This window comes from Protopterus annectens, chromosome 6.part0, assembly GCF_019279795.1.
Source record: "Protopterus annectens isolate FY-2018-M chromosome 6.part0, PAN1.0, whole genome shotgun sequence".
In the NCBI taxonomy this organism is placed as follows: domain Eukaryota; kingdom Metazoa; phylum Chordata; order Ceratodontiformes; family Protopteridae; genus Protopterus; species Protopterus annectens.
In genome coordinates, this window is record NC_056737.1 from 389953194 (window position 1) to 389974398 (window position 21205).

The 21205-nt window shown below is 41.9% G+C and overlaps 1 protein-coding gene across 7 annotated transcripts in view; it reads right to left on the minus strand.

The window, feature by feature from the left end:
* RALGAPA1 (Ral GTPase activating protein catalytic subunit alpha 1) overlaps positions 1 to 21205 on the minus strand; it is a 5382632-nt gene that overhangs the window by 3631941 nt on the left and 1729486 nt on the right. For all 7 annotated transcript variants that reach the window (XM_044074134.1, XM_044074135.1, XM_044074129.1 and 4 more), the window contains exon 10: positions 18410 to 18640. In XM_044074134.1, the coding sequence (XP_043930069.1) occupies positions 18410 to 18640 (231 nt within the window). The remainder of the gene's footprint in view (positions 1 to 18409; positions 18641 to 21205) is intronic.

Below are 21205 nucleotides of genomic sequence, written 5' to 3' on the forward strand. Positions count from 1 at the left end.
CTGTGTTGTTATAGTTTGACTGTGAACTAATCACTCTTTTACTCACCAAATAAATGTCTAGGAAGAAGCAAACACGGTGGGAAATGTCAAACATCTTGATGAGACAGAGTGAGTGCGTGTATGTGTGTGCATCCAAGTGTATACATTTGATGGTGCTGCAGAAAAAATTGAGGTAGCAAAAATCACACTAGCCAATTTGCCACTGGGTAAAGTGAGCTGGCCTACTGCCCCTTTTAAGCCACAACCAGAATGTAATGAAATCCTTACAACACGTAAAATACAAATTACTGTTAATATTAAGCAATACCTTCCAAGTTAAAATGTAGTTAATATAATAACAGAGCTTGAAAGTTATAGGCAAAATATAACACAAGATGCAACACTCATGAGAGTGGAAAGTATTATTTTAGAGTTTAGCCCGCAAAACAAAAACAATTGAAAAGCTTCATTTTTCAAATGACCGTTTCAGGCTGATATGAAGGCTTGGATTTTTGGAGTGTTTTTGATATCATTTGGAAAGTTATTCCATCATGTGGGTCTAATTTTGGAAAAGGCTCTTTCTCCATGTGCGTTTTTAAACCTTGGGTGTGACAAGTTATCCTGAACGTTTTTACTGAGTAGTTAACTTCGCTAGTAAATAGTAGCCATTTTAGAGGAAGGCTAAAATATCCACAGCTAAGTATTTTAAAGACAAAGGTAACATGGAGGAACATAGCTCTACCAGTTACTGGAAACCAAATGACTTGTTTTAATAGGTCAAAGAAGTGCATATTTATTATATCTGTTAGTAATACAAACCTGAAAATTTTACTGTTGACTTTGTGTAGTTTGTGTATGTTGTTAACAGAATGAAAACAAGTAGTGGAAAGTCCGTATTCAAGTTTAGGTATTACCGCACTTTGGGCAAATGCTGTGTGTGCTGTGGGGATAAGAGGCAGGAGATATGGTAGCAGAGTTTCAACTGGGTATGAACCTTAGTAGTAATGATTTCAGTCTATAGTGAGAAAGTGACTGTAGGGACTGATGTGAGGCCCAACTACTGTTGGAAAGTAAGATCTGAAATACTGCTGCCTTTATTATCTTTTAAGTATTTCAGATGGGCAGGAAGTAAGTTTGTGGGAGACTGTGAAAAGCATTACATTTAAGTTAGTTAAGTGCTTTCATTCCTTAACTAGGGTGATGCTTCTGCAATATAACTACACTGTTACTCCCGAAGACAGGGGTCTGCAACCTTCACTATCAAGAGAGCCATTTTTGGCCCCTCTCCCGCCAAATAAAATTCCTCTGGAGCTACAAAACCTATTTGACCCCCTAAAATGAAGATAACACAGTGTATAAAGTTTTATACTATATATATAAAAATAAGTTTATAAGAGCAATATTTAAAATCCATCCCTATTTTTTTTTTCTTTGTTGGGATTTTTATTGGGATCGCTGTGTGTGTGCGGGTGCGTCACCACCACATACCTCTCTACCTGTTAGAGCAAGAAATCTGGACAAAGCCATAAAAATGGGGGACAAAGTCCCCAAAATAGGGATACTTTTTAAATATTGCTCTTACAAACTTAGAAAGTTAACAGAATAACAGGTTTTGCATTAGCATTAATTTTCTTAAGGGTATGAAGTCTGAAACTCAAATGTCTTGTCTACATTTTCTGATTTCAACCATAAGTGACTTGCAGAAAACTACAATTTTATGAGAAACAGACCAGAAACATGAGGCAAAAATCGGGACATTCTATGAAAATCTGTACAGTTGAGGTGTGTGTGTGTGTGTGTGTGTGTGTGTGTGTGTGTGTGTGTGTGTGTGTGTAAAATGCATATTACCAGAAACCGTGCTATTCTGGCAAGTTTCTAAGTTTGTAACATTAATATTTAAAATAAGTCCCTGTTTTTCTTCCTTTGTTCCCCTTTTATTTGTGGCTCAGTCCAGATGTATTGTGGTAAGAGTTTTGGAGGTATGGTGGAGAGGTATGGAAACCTTTCAGGAGATGAAGTTGCTGCTGCCAGGGAATTGCTCAATTGCTGTCAGTGTGTAGGGAATGCATGGTAACAGAAACCACGATATTCTAGCAATATTTAAAATCCATCGCTCGATCACCGTCAATGTGGGTATGTGTGTGTGTGTGTGTGTGTGTGTGTGTGTGTGTGTGTGTGTGTGTGTGCCATGCAGCAGAGTGGCCATTATTTTTCTGAGCCACTGCAGAGGGGTGTTAAGAGCAGCATGCGACTCCAGAGCCACAGGTTTCCTACCCCTGCCCTAAGAAAAAAGTACACATTTTTCACACTCTTGGACTGAACAATTCTTTGTGTTAGGGATGCTAACAAAATGTGCCAACAATGTTTTTATCAGGATCCATCAGATGTCACCAGACAAGCACTAAATCTTTTCCCCCTCCCAGTGGGATCCCTCTGGGACAGGCACCAGGCCAACAACCACAAATTCCTTCAAGGATGGATTGCAATGATGACTCTATTATGGCATCTACCACCATTATGATCACTAAGGCTGATAAGCATGATCAAGGTAGACAGGAAAGTGCCTACTTTTCCTCTCACAACTCCTAGTGTCTGCCTCCTTACTGAGAAGCTGCAAAGCTATATGGTTAGCTATTTTCCTAGCACAACACCATCATTCTTTATCTCAAATATTAGCAACCCCTACCCTGGCTGAAACTTCAAACAAGTTCTTAACAAAAAAATATCTCCAGCTTGCTGGCGTCAATGCACACAGGGAGACTGCCTTAACTACATTCAAACAACCTGGGTTCTATAGAGGAGATGCAAAAGGATGAGTGTGAGTGGTCACCAGCTATTCATCCATTGTGGTGGTAGTGGGGATAGTTCCAGTATTGCTGAAGCAGCAACACATTTGAGTCAGTCCACAACTGTTCACTCCATGCAAGGACTGAATTCTGCAAATATATGGATCACAGTCTAGCCAGGTATACTTGGAAGTGTGCACCTAGGTGGCGTCCAAAGTACTAGGCACTTCAAGCAAACTGTCAATGCTGTCCAGCAGGGTAAGGTTATAAAAGCATCAGAAAAACTGCATAGTTGCCTGGAGCAGGAATGAATGCTTCAAGATGGGATGGAGGCCCGTAAATTTACATTAGACAAGAAACCCTTAAGCACATTAAAAATTCCCTCAAGACTGTCCTGGACATGAACTGCTGTCTGAACCTGAGAGTGCAGCAGCACAAATGGCTGCCCTGTCTTTGCAGCAGTGACAGACTGCCTTATTTATACTGGATGGAGCCTCAAAATTCACAACCATACAAGCCAGCTTAGCATCATGTCAATGAAGGACTTAGAAATGCAATGCTGTATAAACCACAGGGAGAAAAGTAATAATCTGACAAGCTATCATATGTCAAGATCTAACGGAAACAAATTTTTAACCAGTGTTTTTATATTATGTTTTATTTGTTACAATTATACTGCAGATTTTTTTGTTTAATTTTTGAATATTGTAAAAAAAAATTTTCCCAAATATGTTTATTAAATTTACACATATGACAAAGGCAATCTTACAGTTATATAATGAAAAACATACAAAATGATATCACTTTAGTTGCAAACAGTTTATATTACAGACGCCACTGAAAAGTACAGTTGTGTACACTTACCATAAATGTAGATGTTCAAGTTTATTCACTGTTGCAGTCATTACATTTGGGTAATCTCCTGACAGGTTGCCCTCAGTCGGCCTGATTAACAAAGTCTTGGGTCCTGCGCCGGTTGCTGTCCCTTCTTCCATGACGTCAGGTCGTCAGGGGTATAAAACATGCAGCCGACGCCATTACATCAGGTTTTCTTGCCCCAGATGTCAGGTGCCCCCAAATGGGGAGCAAAAAAAAAAAAAAAAAAAAAAAAAAAAAAAAATATATATATATATACATATATATAAAATTTACAACACAAAAAATATACCTCCAAACAAAAGCAAATACACCAAAAAGGCTTTTAAGCATATTAAAAGAAAGGAGAGGTATAGTAAGAGAAAAACAGGGGGCTGGAGGGTGGGTAAGCAGGACTGCAACAGTGAATACACTCAAACATCTACATTTATGGCAAGTGTACACAACTGTACTATGTTCTTTGTGTTTCACTGTTGCAGTCATTAAATTTGGGTAGAATCCCAAAGCTATGGTTGGGAGGATGGATTTATACAGCATTAGGAGGAGCTATAAGGCCCTGCAGGACAGCAGTGGCAAAGCCAGCTCTGGATTTGGAGAAGAGAGGTAAATGGTAATGCTTGGTGAACGTATGAACTGAGCTCCAGGTGGCAGCTTCTAGAATGTCTCTGGTAGGAACCCCTCTAAGAAAGGCTGCAGAGGTAGATGCAGCCCTGGTGGAATGAGATCTGATCCCCTTTGGGATAGGTTTACCATGGTGCATATAGCAGAAACGAATACAATAGCTTATCCATTTGGAAATAGTCTGCTTTGAAATAGCCTTTCCCTCTGCCCCTGCAGCAAATGCCACCAACAGTTGTTCAGATTTTCTTAGAGATTTCATCCTGTTTAAGTAGAATCTAAGTTGTGTGTGTACATGCAATGAATGCAGAATCTGCTCACCCTTGTTCTGTGGATTGGGGAAGAAAGCTGGCAGAAGAATGGTCTGATTAAGAGCCACACTGGATACCACCTTAGGCATGAAAGATGGATTGGTCCGGAGCGCCACCCTGTTCGGATGAAAAATAATGAAAGGCTCCACTGCCATAAGAGCCTGTAATTCTGAAATCCTTCTAGCTGAAGTGACTGCTAAAAGGAAAGCGGTTTTCCAGGAGAGCAATTTTATGTTCGCAGTAGCAGCTGGCTCAAAAGGAGGGAGAGTGAGTTTTTCCAAAACAAAATTGAGGTCCCATGCAGGAGTTGGTGCTCTCCTGGGAGGTCTTAAATTTTTGGCCCCCCTGAGACACAGCTTTAGCAGAGGATGACAGAAGAGGGGAGGGTCTGTGTTGTAATGAGCTGAAATGGCAGAGGCATGGATTTTTATGGAAGAAAAAGATAGGCTCCTTGTGAAGCATCTCAGTTAAGTATTGCATAATCTGACTCTGATGATGCCAATTTTTGGCGAAAGTGCTTAGTCAGTGGATTGTTTGTAATAAAATTTCCACTTATGTGTTATTGACACGTCCTTGCTTGATTCCTTGGTGTTCTGGTGAGCTGTGGTCGTTGTGTTTGTGGTTTGTGACTTCGTGCCCTGCATTGGGATTTTCATCGTACTTTTTATAATCTGAGGAATATTGGGCATTGCTGTGCTTATTCCTTGTGATTGGTTCCAGACACAGAATCTTTTCCATTTGTCAGCATAAGATTTTCTAGTACTAGGCCTTCTAGTCTCCAAAATGACATCCATCACAGGTTTGCTGAGGGATGCCAAAGGTGAAATTAGTCGATTAGCCACGCTGCATGATTCAAAGTTTGGAGATGAGTGTGCAGAATTTGGTAGCTCTGCTGAGACAGTAGGCAAGGTGTATGAGGCAGGTGCCATGGAGGAAGGTGTGACACATTGCGCAGAAGTGGGTACCAGTGTTGGCGAGGCCAGTCTGGAGCAATCAGAATCATTTTTGGTTTGCCCAGTTTGACTTTTAGTAGACTTTGGAGAGGAGAGGCAGAGGGGGAACAGCATAGACTGATAGGATTTTACAGCTGAATGATAGAGCATCCACTTTCCAAGCTTTTTTGTGATGAATTCTTGTGCAGAATTTGTCCAACTGACAGTTCTGGGGTGAGGCAAAAAGATCTATGTCTGGGCTCCCCCATTTGCATGTCAACATGTTGAAAACTTGTGGTTCCAGTTTCTATTTGTGTGGGTCCATAAGCTTTCTGTGTAGTTCATCTGCCAGAGTATTTAGCTTTCCTGGCAGGCATTGAGCTTGTAGTTGTATTTGATAGGTCAAGGAAGTGTTCCACAATGCCATGGCTAGTCTGCAAAGGGGGTAGGAATGTGTACCCCCCTGCTTGTTTATGTACCACATAACTGTGGTGTTGTCTGTCTATCATTAGCTGTCCTGGATGAAGACAGTCCTTGAAGGCTGTCAGTGCATTCTGTACAGCTAGCATCTCTTTCCGATTGATATGTAGGTGCATTTGATTTGGACTCCATTTGCCCTGAATGCACTTCCCTGCCAGATGAGCCCCCCAAGCATAGTCTGATGTGTGTGTAGTCAAGGTTTGGGCGGCAGGGGGTGGAGTGAATGGCAGTCCCTTGTTTTGGTAGCAGGCCTCTGCCCACCATAGGAACTCTAGTTGCAGGAAAGGTATAATAGGAATTATTGTTTCCAGACTGTGACAATGTTGACTCCATAAACTTTTTAAGTACCACTGAGGTTTCCTCATATGCAGTCTTGCATATGGAATTAGAAAAATGCAGGAGGCCATGAACCCCAAGGCTTGCAGAATTTGTCTTGCAGATAACAGGGTTTTGGTGGCCACCTGTTTGAAGTAAGTCACCAACTGAATTTGCTTTTCTGGCATAAGGTAAGTCATCTGGGCAGTTGTAGTCAAGCTTGCACCCAGGAATGTAATTTTTTGAAAGGGTACCAGTTGTGATTTCTTTTCGTTTATGGTGTACCCTAGATAAGTTAAAACCCTTTTTACAAACGCCAGATGCTTTAGAAGAATGTCCTTGTTTTCTGCCTGAAAGTACAGTTTTGTACCTACCATAAATGTAGATGTTCGAGTGCTAATACAGCTGCAGTCATAACAGATGGGCTCTCCTGCCGTCAGGCGGGTCCTCGGTCGGCCGAATTCCAAAGTCTAGGTCCGGCGTCGGTTGTCGTCGCTTCTTCCCTGACGTCAGTGCGACAGGGGTATAAAAGAACCAGCCGACGCCATTTTCTTCAGTTTTTCTTGCCCCAGATGTCAGGTGCCCCCAGAAGGAAGGCAAAACATAAATTTATGTAGTAAAGCAAATGCAATATAATCAAAAGACAGTAGTTGCAAGCAAATACACCATAAAAGAATACCCCAATGAGGTTGTATGAGGAGGTGTTAGCCATAAGGCCTGTCCCAAGAGGGGAAGGAGGGAGGGGAAACCTGGACTGCAGCTGTATTAGCACTCGAACATCTACATTTATGGTAGGTACAAAACTGTACTATGTTCATCGTGCATACAGCTGCAGTCATAACAGATGGGTAAAATCCCAAAGCTAATAAAGGGGTGGTAGGCACTAAGTGGAACTAGGTGGAGCCAGGATGCCCTGCAAGACTGCAGTGGCAAAGCCCGCTCTAGTTTTGGAGTATAATGGTAGGTGATAGTGCTTGGAGAAAGTATGTACAGAACTCCAAGTGGCTGCTTCCAAAATATCTTTGGTAGGAACCCCGCTAAGGAAAGCTGTAGAGGTAGCTGTGGCCCTTGTGGAGTGAGATCTGATGCCTGTAGGTACAGTTTTACCATGAAAGGAGTAACAAAAGCGTATGCAGTGGGCTATCCATTTTGAGTTTGTCTGTTTGGAAATAGGCTTCCCTTGAGCACTTGTAGCATAGGACACAAAGAGTTGCTCTGATTTTCTGAAAGGCTTTGTTCTGTCCAAATAATAACGGAGCTGTCTGTGAATGTCCAAGGAATGCAGTAGCCTCTCCCCTTTGTTTTGTGGATTAGGGTAAAACATAGGTAAGTGGATAGCCTGATTCAAGGCTACCCTGGATACTACCTTTGGCATAAATGAAGGATTGGTTCGTAAGGAAACTCTGTCCTGATGGAAAATGATGAAAGGCTGCACAGCCATGAGGGTTTGTAGTTCTGAAACCCTGCGTGCTGAGGTGATAGCTAGAAGGAAGGCTGTTTTCCATGACAAATATTGCAGATCTGTTGAAGCAGCTGTCTCAAAAGGAGGCAGGGTTAGTTTTTCTAGAATGAAATTGAGGTCCCAAGCCGGTACTGGTTGCTTCCTTGGGGGTTTTATATTCTTAGCCCCTCTGAGGAACTGTCTTAAGAGAGGGTGTGAGAATAAAGGAGGATCAATGTTGTACTCTGCAGAAATGGCTGAAGCATGGATTTTGATGGAGGAGAATGAAAGTCCACTGCTTAGCTCGGCTAGGTACTGTAGTATTTGAGGTAAATTCAGTATTCCAGGATTCTGACCCTTTTTCTGATTCCAGACACAAAACCGTTTCCATTTTGCGGAGTAGGCTTTTCTAGTAGAAGGCCTTCTGGCCTCCAAAATGCCATCCTGCACCTCCTTGGAGAGAAGGGTCTGCTGTGAATTTAAGGAATCCTCCATGCGGCTAGATTGAGTGTTTTCAGCTGAATGTGAAGAGTTTTGAAGTTGTGCTGAGTCAGTAGAAGAGGCATTAGAGGCAGGATCCATGGTGGGGAATGCGTCAGGCTCCTCAGGAGTGGGTACCAGTGTTGTCTTGGCCAGTCTGGAGCAATGAGAATCATCTTTGGTCTGTCTGCTCTGGCTTTTAATAGAACATTGGCCAGCAGTGGAAGAGGTGGAAAGGCATAAACCGTCATTGTTGTCCAACTGAAAGAGAGTGCGTCCACTTTCCAGGCCTGTGGATGAAAGGTCCTTGAGCAGAATTTTGTCAATTGGTAATTTCTGTGGGTGGCAAAGAGATCTATGTCTGGCCTTCCCCATGCTTGAATTATCATTGTAAAAACTTGAGGATGCAACTTCCATTCGTGTGGATCTGTCATATTTCTGCTCAGGTTGTCTGCCAGTGTGTTTTCCTTCCCTGGCAGGAACTGTGCTTGAAGTTGGATTTGCAATTCCAGAGCCGTGTTCCAAAGGGACATGGCTAGTCTGCACAAGGGATATGAATGAGTTCCTCCCTGTTTGTTTATGTACCACATCACTGTGGTGTTGTCTGTTCTTATCAATAGCTGCCCTGGATGCAGTAGGTCTTTGAAAGCCATAATAGCATTTATTACTGCTAGCATTTCCTTTTGATTGATGTGTAGGTGCTTTTCTTTTTGTGACCATTTGCCCTGAATGCACCGATCTGTCATGTGCGCCCCCCAGGCGTAGTCCGAGGCGTCTGTTGTGATGACTTGATTTGCTTGTGGCTTGCAGAATGGGAGACCTATGTTTCTTTGGCATGCTTGAGCCCACCACAGAAATTCCTTTTGAAGACATGGAATCAGTGGTATGATTGTTTCCAAACTGTGGCTGTGTTGAGACCATAAGTTTTTTAGGTACCATTGAAGTTTCCTCATATGCAGCTTTGCACATGGGATTAGCAGGATGCAAGATGCCATGAATCCCAGAGCCTGCAGGATTTTCCTTGCAGTCAGCCTGGTGAAGGTTGCCAGTTTTCTGAAGTATTGAGTTAATTGCCCTTGTTTTTCTGGCGTGAGGTAGGCCATCTGGGTGTTTGTATCTAAGCTGGCAACCAGGAAAATTATTGTTTGAGAGGGTATTAGTCTTGACTTCTTTTTGTTGACTGTGTATCCCAGTTATTATTACAAACGCCAGGTGTTTCAGAAGAGTGTGTTTGCTGTCCGCTTGGATCAGGCAGTCGTCCAGATATGGGTATATTTGTATCCCTTGAAGTCTGCAGAAGGCAATTACTGATGCCAGGCATTTCGTGAACACTCTGGGCGCAGTAGATAAGCCAAAGGGCAATGCAGAGAATTGATAATGGGATGAACCTGCAAGAAATCTGAGGTATCTTATGTAATCTTGTCTGATTGGGACATGCAGGTATGCCTCCTTGAGGTCCAATGTCACCAGCCAAGACTCCTTGCCCAGCATGGGAAGAAGCTGCTGTAATGTGAGCATCTTGAACTTTGGTACATGTAAATAGGTGTTTAGGATGGATAGGTCCAAAATAGGTCTCCAATTTTGCCCTTCCTTGGTACCAGGAATAGTCTGGAATAAAAACCTTGACCCTGTTCTTGTGCAGGTACCTCTTGAATAGCTTTCATGTCCATGAGATCTGAAATTTGTTTTGTGCCTCTGCCCTTTGATTGTGTGGCAGGTTTGGCATGCCTCTCATTTTTGGAAGGGTGTGAAAGTGGAATCTGTAGCCTCTGTCTATAATGTCCAGGATCCATTTGTCTTTTGTGACAATATGCCAATTTTTCGAAAATAATGCCAGTTTTCCGCCTAAATGTGCTGCCATTTGAGCCTTGCTTGGCATGCAAAGGGGAAAGTCACTGGGTCTGCTTTCTGAATGGCTGTGAACTATCCTCACCCCCTCTTGGTGTAGGTGTTTGCCATTGTCTGCCTCTAAATGATCCTTGCGACTGCCCTCTACCTCTCGGGCGCCTGTATCTACCTCTTTGAGGTCTGTCTGTGGCTGGAAAGGACCAATTTTTTGAAGGCCAATTTCTACTGAAATGTGGCGGTTGTACCTGTAGGAAATCTTTCACGGTTTGCATTGATTTTGCCTTTTCCTCCATTTTCTTTAATATCTCCTCAGCTTTAACACCAAACAATACATCTTTTTGAAGAGGTGCATCTAGTAATTTAGCTTTGACATGATCTGGTAAGGTTTGCTCTTTGAGCCAAGCATGTCTACGTATGACTGATCCTGTAACAGCAGCTCTACAAGAGGCCTCTAAAGCATCAAAACCACATTGCAAGGTATGTTTACCCCCTTTGCTCTGCACTATGCAACAAATCCTGCAACTCCTTCAAGTCTGGTTGTTCAGGTTATGACATTTTGCTTTTCAACTGAGATAACAAAAACTGTTGATACTTTAACATATGGAACTGACAGTTTAATGCCCTCATGGTTAAAGTGGCCGAGGTGTATACCTTTTTCCCCCACCTTTCTAAAGCTCTGGAATCTCTCTCTGAAGGTAACGGATTTTTGGCAGTGGAGGCCTTAATTCCCTTGGGACCCTGTGAAATAGTTTCTGGGTCAGCTGCATGGCTTTTGTATAGGAATTGGTGTGAATCAGGCACCCGGTAATACCTGTCAGGCTTGACTGGAGCTGGAGGTAAAGAATCTGGGTTAAGGCTGGCCTCTGAATATACATCATCTAGTATGTCTAAGACAGGAAGTATAGCCAGAGGCCTGTGCTGAGGGAGCAAAAGGAAATCCCTGAGCCTTTTCTTGGAGTCTGAGTACTCTTGGCCTTCCCAGTGGAAGTGTTCCCTCAAGGTATGCAAGGTTTCCCCAAAAGAGAAATCCTCAGGGGGGGGGGGGACAGAGGGAATGGACTCCTCTGCATCAGAATCTTCGAAAGGGGAGTAAGAATGTTCCTGGTCCTCAGAATGCTCTGAAGTAATGGAGGCCTGGTCCGAGGAAAGGTATTCTTCCTCCACTCTGGGCCTTTTGTCCGGGGGAGGGGGGGGGTTGGGAACCCCTGATAAGAGTAATCAAATCCTCAGCCATTTTGAGCATCTGCTTTTTAGGCATGGGGCCCTGTGGAGCTTGTCTTTTAGAATGCATGGCTGCTTTAGATTTAATGTAAGCCTTAATGGAAAAGGAAGAGGAAGGCCTGAAGACCCCTTGAGAGGTGGCAGGCCTGTCTGAACTCGGAGTTTCCCCGCCAAGATTGACTTCGGTATCTGTAGTCGGGGTGTGGGCCGAAGAGCCTGCGACCTCGGGCACAGAAGACACCGCTAATGAAGTGTCATCGGTAGTCAGGGGCTGCATAGGCGCCTCGCTGAGAACCGGAGCACATGTAGTCGGCTTTAGCGTGGTGTTGGCAGAAGTTGCGGACCTCGTATGTCGGTCCTTATCTTTACGTCGTTTACTCAAAATTGGAGTCGGAGTATCCGACGACATGTTGTAAACTTTTTGCCAAAATAGTGTTGGGCGAACTCTGCCTGACGCTTAATAGTGCGTCTGTTGAATGTAGCACAAAAACAACAGGCTGAGACGTTGTGGTCTGGGCCTAAGCAAGGTATACACAGGGAATGGAAATCCTTATGTGGTATTTGCTTCCCACATGAAATGCAATTATTAACTTTGTCTGACATCGGTCTGAGGCAAGAAAAGTTTCTAACGGGTACTTAGCTTTCTAGAAGTCTTCGGTTGAAAAATATTCGTAATCTCAGGAGCTGGCCGACCGGCACTTGCGAACTGCTTCTGCTTCGGGCACCGCGCGGCAAGAAAGACTGAAGAAAATGGCATCGGCTGGTTCTTTTATACCCCTGTCGCACTGACGTCAGGGAAGAAGCGACGACAACCGACACCGGACCTAGACTTTGGAATTCGGCCGACCGAGGACCCGCCTGACGGCAGGAGAACCCATCTGTTATGACTGCAGCTGTATGCACGATGAACATTTAGACAATTGTCCAGGTATGGATATATCTGAATATTTCTTTGCCTGCATAATGCAATTACTGGTGCCAGGCACTTTGTGAAGACCCTGGGCGCAGTAGATAAGCCAAAGGGCAGTGCAGAGAACTGGTAATGCAATTAGCCTGCTTTGAAGCGGAGGTATCTTCTGCAAGATTCCCTGATTGGGATATGCAGGTAAACCTCTTAAGTCTAAAGTTACCAACCAGGCATCTTTGCCTAGCATAGGTAGTAACTGTTGAAGAGTCAGCACCTTGAATTTTGGAATGTCCAGAAATGTGTTTAGAGTGGATAAGTCCAAAATTGGATGCCATGATTTGCCTTTTCTGGGTACCAGGAAAAGTCTGGAATAGAAACCTTGTCTCTTTTTCTCTTCTGGTACTGGTTGAATAGCCCCCATGTTCATGAGGGACAGAACTTGTTTCTGGGCCTCTGCACACTGATTTGGGGGCAGATCTGGCCATCCGTTTGGGATTGGCAACGTGTGGAAATGAAATCTGTATCCCTGGGATACTATATTTATAACCCATTTGTCCTGGGTAATAAGTTGCCAGTTTCGTGCATGAAGTGCTAGTTTTCTCCCCAAAGGGGCGGCTAGAAGTTAAGTGCTTGGTGATTGTAGAGGAAAGTCATTGAGACTTTAGCATAGGGAGGTGCCTTGCTGCTTCCAGATTTGGAGGAGGAGGCACCCCATTGTTTTGTTCTAAAAGTTCCTTGTGATTGAAACTTGGAGCCTTTGGAATGTCTTGATTTGACTTGAGCAGCTCTTGAAGGGACTGGAAAAGACCAGTTCTTAGTAGGCCAGTGCCTACTAAATCTTGGAGGTTGCACTTGTAAGAAATCTTTCACAGTTTGCATAGATTTAGCTTTATCTTCCATCTTTTTTAAAACTTCTTCAGCCTTATTACCAAAGAGACGGTCCTAATGTAAAGGAGCATCCAACAATGTTGCTTTAACATGGTCAGGCAGAGTTTGCTCTTTGAGCCAAGCATGCCTTCTTAGCACAGATTCAGTTACAGCGGCCCTGCAAGAGGCCTCCAAGGAATCAAAACCACACTGCGAAGTATGTTTTCTAACTTGTTCAGCTGAATGTAATAAATCCTGCAAATCTTTACTTTCCACACAGTCAGAGATTAACATAATTTTCTGCTTAAGTAGTCACATGGTATGCTGTTGATATTTAAGCATATGAAATTGACAGTTTAAAGCCCCGATTGCCAAGGTTGCAGACGTGTAAACCTTCTTACCCCATCTATCCAGCGCCCTGGAATCTCTATCAGAAGGGGTAGAATTTTTAGCAGTAGAGGCCTTAATGCCCTTGGGACCCTGAGAAATGGTTTCAGGATCAGCAATAGGATTTTTGAAAAGGAATTTGTGGGAGTCAGAAAACCTGTAGTATCTGTCTGACTTACAAGGAGCCAGAGGCAGAGAATCAGGAGACATACTAGGTTTTGAAAAAACATCATCAACAATGTCTAGAACAGGAGGTACAGCCAAAGGCCTGTGCTGAGGAAGAAGAAGAAAATCACTAAGTCTCTTTTTAGATTCAGAGAAATCCTGACTTTCCCAGTGGAAATGTTCCCTTAAGGCATGTAAAGTTCACCCAAAAGAAAAATCTTCAGGGGGAGAAGCAGAAGGAATGGAATCCTCTGCATCAGAGTCCTCGTAAGTAGGGATGGACAAATCCTGTTCATAAGAAGAGTCAGGAGAAATAGAAACCTGTTCAGAAGATTCATAATCAATGTCTTGCCTGGGCCTCTTAGAAGGAGGGGGTTGGCTACCCCATGATCAGAGTAATTAAATCTTCAGCCATTTTGATCATTTGTTTTTCAGGCATAGGGGCCTGCACATGTGGCCCAGGCGTCGGTTTTTTAGACATAGATTTAGATTTTGGCCTTAGTTTTGAAGATGGCGTTGGTCTAATATACAAATTTGTAGGCCTGAAAACACCCTCAGAAGGCCATGCCTGCACAGTGGCTCTGGACCCATCTAAGGTGGAGACATCCGCGGGTTCCATACTTGAAGCATCTCGCGGCTTACCCGACTTTGAATGGGTCTCAGTAGAGGCCTGCAAATCAAAAGTAGTGGATATCAGGGGCTGCGAAAGCGCCTCACTGAGTACCGGCGAACTGGCGACTGGCTTAGGAGAAGCGTTCTTGTCGGTTTTGGACCTCAACGGTCTGGTTCTGTCTTTTTCTTTGTTTTTTTTAGGCATTCCAGTAGTCAGATTGCTAACCGATGGCATTTCTGGATAATTAAATCTTGAGCCAAAATATTTAGAAGCAAAAATATACCGTTTAACCGTGCATTGATTAAATTTAGCACAAAACCGACAGCAAGGCACACTGTGGTCAGGGCCTAGGCAAGGAATACAGTACAAATGAAAATCCTTACTGACACCGATAAGGAGCAAGAAAAAGTTTCCCCAATGGGGTACTTCGCTTTTAGTTGGAAGACTTCGGTTCTGAATCTCGAAAACGAAAATTTCAGGAGTCTGCCGACCAACACTTGCAAACTGCTTCTGCTTCGGGCACCGTGCGGCAAGAAAGACTGATGTAATGGCGTCTGCTGCATGTTTTATACCCCTGACGACCTGACGTCATGGAAGAAGGGACAGCAACCGACGCAGGACCCAAGACTTTGTTAATCAGGCCGAATGAGGGCAACCTGCCAGCAGATTACCCAAATGTAATGACTGCAACAGTGAAACACGAAGAACATCAACTGTAGTTGTAAACATTATACAACACTTATAAACCATCCATTGTCAGTTAAGCATTATATAGCTCATTCAAATCCTGCATCTTAAACCTCGTTCCTGTTCTGCATATATTGTTCCCACAATTCCCATTTTTTTCCTATGTAGTTTGCTCTTTCCCTTTTCTAAAGATCCCAATTCCAGTTGTTTTATCTCTGTTACTATATTCACTACTTCTAGTAAAGTTGGTCTAGACCTTGATTTGCATTTTTTAGTAATTACTTTTTTGGCAGCCACCATAATAGACTCCACAAGGCTTTATTATGTTTAGGCAATTCCGATTCTGCAGCATAACTCAAAAAAATCATCTCCCCAGTCAGTCCAATCCGCTCACCCATCATCCCCGACACAGCAGTCGGCCGGGAATCCTTAAAGTCTGCCAGCTCATCACACTTCTAAAAAATATATTCCCAGCTACCTCTTTCTTGCCCATCACACCTCCAACATTTGCTATCCACCTGAGGAAAAATTCTTTTGAGTCTACTTGGGGTATAAAAATACCCATGTAAACACTTCCAGGCAAAGATCCTAAATCTTCTAAACTTTGTTGCATATTTGAGAGATATACAAATATCCCCCCATTGTCTCTTTATGAATTGCTTAGCCTGTCTCTCTCTTCCCAATCCTTTCTAAGCTCCTCTGATTGACTCTAATTATCATGCAATATTTTATATGTTTTACTAATTATTCCTTTATAACGGTTTACTATCATTTGTGCAAACGACATGCTGTCACAGCAGTTATGCTGCCGAAAATCAGAATGTCGTTCACAAAATGAAAAGTGAGTTGGATAGTCTAACACACTTATGCGAATGCAGTCGTGCATTAACATAAGTGTGTTCGACTATATGTACGAGATCGTGGTACAGTGGGAATTGGTAATTCATCCATATCCCCACTATAGTGCGATCTCAGAGTTGGAATATATTAGTAGCAGGGGGGCTTGTCCCATTGCAAAAAACGTGATATGTCGTATACGAGTTTGATTTACATCAGCTCCTATATGGCTAACATGTCACATTTTTGGTGACAATGTCCACTCAAATGTGTCGATCATCTGGGGCGACATTGTGTATGCTCGAAATGTTTGGTTTTGGTTTAACTTTTCGTTATTTTGAATGGCAAATGTTTTGCCGTTTGAAATAACGATAGTAAACCCTTTTTAACGACAGCTTCTGTTACATATTATATTAAAAACTCTACCAGTGCTGGTCTTTCATTTAGGAGCCCCCTATTTCTTTCTCTTTGCCTATGCTCTGATATCAATGCTTGAAGGGAAGGCCATCTCTAACCTTCAGTCCAAATAAATTCTTGGCTTCTTCCCATTCTATTACCTTTCCCTTTCTAGTTATTCGCTCCCAATACCTTGGTTCCTTTGCCAGTTTTCTCCAATAAATTCCAGCCTCCTCCTGCCTATTATCTGTATCCCTGACCCACAGTCCACCCTATTGGCAAAATCTCTTTTCTCCATTCTCGTGCTGGTTTAGTTCTTAGAATACTCCATGTTATTTTATGAATATAATACTCTGTATGATTCTGTTCTCCTTAAGAGTCTGCATCAAAAATCCCAATCTCTCATTATTTCTTGAGCTTCAGCCCTGTGTCAGCATCATTTATTTCCACTTTAAATTACAGCTTTCTGCTTGTGCTATGTATAAGAGAATTAACTGTATTGCTCTAAAACACCCCCTCAAATTAGGTAATACTAGTCCACCTTGTTCTATTGGTAGAAGCATTTTATCCCACTTGATTCTTGCTGTCTTCCCTTTCCAGATAAAATCCTTCAACTCTTTTTAAATGCTATCCACAACTTCTCCTCCAGTTGATAAAAGTATGCCTGACCTATGTACAAGACTAAAGGGACTAAAACATTTTAATGGCTTGAATCTTAGTATCAATACCCATATAACAAAACTTCCAGTTTCTCAGTTTTTGTACCATCTTCTATTTAGACTCTTCCCACATATCCTTAGCTGCCACCACAGAGTCATTTCTAACCCATACTCCTAAATACTTCATTTTGTCATGTCCCCATAAATATGGATATTGTTGGACCAATTCGTGTGTGGGTACACAATTTACTGGTATGGCCTTTCTTTTAGCATCCCGAGAAGATATGAAATTGTTAAAATGTTCCACAACACTGTAATGTCCCTTTCTGGTTTTGTCATGTATAAAATAATATCTGCAAATACAGCCAGTTTTTCCTGACTACCATGCCAATTATATCCTTGAATTTCTGAGTCCCTTATTTTCTTTGCCAATGGTGCTAAATATAATGCAAACAAAGGGGAAAGCAGACAGCCCTGCCTGGTTCTTCTACTCAAGCAGAAATTAATGGAGAGGACCCCACCCACTTTAGTTTTCACCTCCGATCCCTCGTATATTCTTCTAATCAACCTTATAATTTTATCAGGGAAAGCAAATGCTTCCATTGCCCTGCTCATGAAGTCCCAGTCTACTCTGTCAAATGCTTTACCTGCATCAAGACCCACCAATAAAAGTGGTGCTTTCTTACATTCTGCTTCCCTCTGGATCATCGATGTTCTGTTAACATTGTCAAATGTCTGCCTCCCCTCCACAAAACCACACTGATCCATATCTGTCAATTTTGTATCAATTTTGCCATTCTTTTAGCCATTACAGACAAACATATTATAATCATGATTTAGAATTGAAATGGGCCTGTATGAAACTGGATCCGATTGATTCTTACACCCTTTAGGTATTACCGATACCACCACCTTCTTCCAGGATGCTGGTACTTCTCCTCCTCTTAAAATACTGTTAAACAAAACCTTCCAGATCTTTCAGTTTTTCCCTCCTGATTTCCAAACTTCAACAGGAATACCACCTACTCCCGGGGACTTTCCTGTAGATTGGTTATACATAGCCATTTTTATCTCATCCCATCCTATCCTAACTGTTAGTAATTGAGCCTAATCTACCTCTAACTTTGGCATATTTAACTCTTCCATAAACATTTCCATTTGTACCTTTTCTTGATTTCCATATTTCTCTGCTTTATACAAATTGTCATAAAATTTCCGAAATATTTCTAATACTTCTACAGGGTTTCTAATCTTCCTTGTTATAGACTCCCTAAGCTTGGTGACTGCCCTTTCTACTTTTTGTTGCCTGAGTTGTTATGCTAGAAAGATTGTAAAATTATTGTTCTTAAAATGTTTTATAATAATTTGGAGATTTTCTTCATCTAAAAACTGGATTCTACCCAGTCAGACTTTCCCGGTAATCAAATGTCAATCAATCAATCAATAAATAAACAAGCATCAATACAGTGTGAAAACGTCCTTACAACTATTACATTTTCACAACAGCATTCACCTTCTGACAATGACATACAGGTCTGAGTTTGATAAACCAGTGCAACAAAAACATCTCTGAACAGTAAATAGAGATAAAATGTGTTTTTTACCTGACGGAAAATCTCTGTAATAAAGTTAACATTCTTCTTTGAAGATGAAAAGACTTTCCTTGCAATCTCAATGTCAGTTAGGTGTTCCTCATCCACACTGCAAAGGCTGGATGAACTTGGTTCACGTTCTGTCAAGGTGCTTGTGTTGGAGTGGGATTGTTCTGGCTCTGTATTTCCATCAACATTAACATTTCTATTTTCTTCCCTGGCAGCAAGTCCAGCTGCTGCTCTCTGAAACAATAAATATTACAGTACAAATCTGCTCACTGCACAACCATATGACAACTACAACCCTCATAATGAAATATGTCACTTTTTAATAGCATTTAAAATTCCGAAATGTGCAAAAATACTAATTATAACTGTGAACCAAGTTACACACAAAAACAATATTCTGGCTGCATTACACTCAGAATTAAAGAATACTTAAATGTTTACAGGATAACATTTAAAAGAAATAGAACAAGCGATTCAAGAACCTCAAAATCATATGCTATGCAAAAGCTATCTCCAGGTAATACAGCTGCAATGAGGAACATGAAGCTAAAATGCAAAGCTGTGACTGTGCACCCTCTCATGATCAAGACAAGAAAAAACTTGCAACACGTCTCCCCCCCCCAAAAAAAACATGATTTTAAGGCAAGATTCTCATGATTCCCACAATGTGGTACCATAAACAAATTGTTTTCTGAAAAGTACCTGACTAGATAAGAACTTCAAGTCACCCTTCACAAAGTGAAACAGTTTGGCTAGGATATGAACTTCACTTTCGTCTATGACTCGGTGTCTATAGTCATACTGGGAAAATCCTAAAGTGGTCATAACTTCTTACCATCACATGCCCTCAGACACTACCATAAATTCCAAAAAAGGCTTCAAAATAGATCACCACTTGTGGTTTAGATCTTCTCATATTCTGATTCCCCTAGCAACAACTGTGTGTCAGAATTCAATCAATATGAACAAGAATTTTACCACTCTGAACAAAAAGGAAAGAAGAAATACTATTAAGACCTTAAATGAATGGTGCCATGGTGTTCAATGATAAAGGTAGAAGAGATGTCCTAAATTAAACAACTGCAAGTAAAAAAAAAGTTGTAGATATTCAAAACTGACTGGATACTCACTCAATAGCGGAAATAGGTAAGTACATACAGGTGAGACTGTTTTACAAATTGGCACTGAACTATCCTACTTAATGCCTAGTACCTATATGTCTGAACTTTAAGTGCTAAAAACGCCATCTAAGCCCAGAAATGAGGGGAGACAATAAGGAAGGTCAAGTAATGGTGGAAAGTTGCCATAGGCACTGAAGGCCTTAAATCTACTTAAATTTGGCTGGCTAAGTACAACAATGGCATTCTTAGAATAAAGTTGCAGAGATAATGGCAAACCTGTTTCAGCCTGACAGTTAAGCATTCAGACAAGCCTGAAGTGCCTGACACAGCAAAGTTGGTCATTCTAGGCTGAACTTCATAAGTCTGTGGGTCTTCTCAAATATGGGTCTTCTCAAATATAGAGTCCCCAGAAGAAGAAATGGCAGAAAAGGAAGACTCGTATCAGTCATTCTCCAGAAATGGTTCCTTTTGTATTTCCTCCATCCAGGCAACAGATAACCACTTAAAAATAAAAAGGCCTCTTTCCTGCACCACATAACCTCTAAAATTACAAAAAACTATGTTCCTTCCTCACTGGGTAGGGAGCATGTAAAAGCAAAGCATTCAGCCAGTGTTAGGCAATACGAAGCTGGTGAGGGACAGGGAGGACAGGTAAAATGGCCAATGCTAACAAATACAAGCCTAAAAAACAAGCATGATTGCCAGCTGTTGTACATTAATGTCAATGAGCTCAGCTATCTTCCACCAGTAGAAGACTAAGTTGTTAAAAGTCCAGCATGGAATGGAGAACACCAAAGGCCTGAACACTGCAAAAGAGGGAGTGATATGAGCTTGACAAGTGACAACCAACCAATCTTAGGAAAGCATGTGGAGTCAGCTTCCAGGCTTGGTTTCTGACCTAGAAACCTGAGTCTCAAATACTGCCAACTATCACAAAGCATTAAAGTCCATGTTATTTGGCCCTCCAAAGCAGTAGCGGCCACTGCCACAGCTCCCAACTTAAAAAAGAAAAAGAAAATATTAAAAAAAAGGCCAGATATGAATCTGGATAAAAGGGCATATAAAATATCTGCTAAAGATGATCATGGTAATGAGTCCTCATCTCAGCCATGTGCTACATGTCAAAGAACTCTAACTTCTCTCTCCAACAATGGTGGGTCACAGGGTTGACAAGAGTGACTCTCTTCCACAATCTGCTCTGGTTCAAGGGAGTGAACACAGCATTTGTTACAGTAATAAAATATAACCCGACAGCCGTCTTACACAGTAAGGGCTTATGCTTCCTAGGAATTAAATAGGGAAATTTCAAAATAACGCAAACAATAAGACCTGAAATGTGAGAGCTGTAAATGGACATGTTGACCAAGGGAGTGCACATAACTACTAACATCAGCTCATGCATGCTACACGTGGAACAACGTTTACATCCCCTTCAGAATGACAACTTCTGACTTTCAGAACAGTCACAGAAGATTATATCAGAAGGAAGTAAAGAATAGTTGTGCAAAATCTTACCATAGCCATAGATGTCCTTCTCTTCCATGTTGCATTTTCTTGTTGTGGGATTTCCTGCCCTCAGGTGACTCGTATGTCGGTTCCTATACAAAAACTTCAGCTTGGCTGTTGCAGCTGTGTGGGACGTCACACTTAGGGCCATAAACCAGGGGCCTTAAATGTG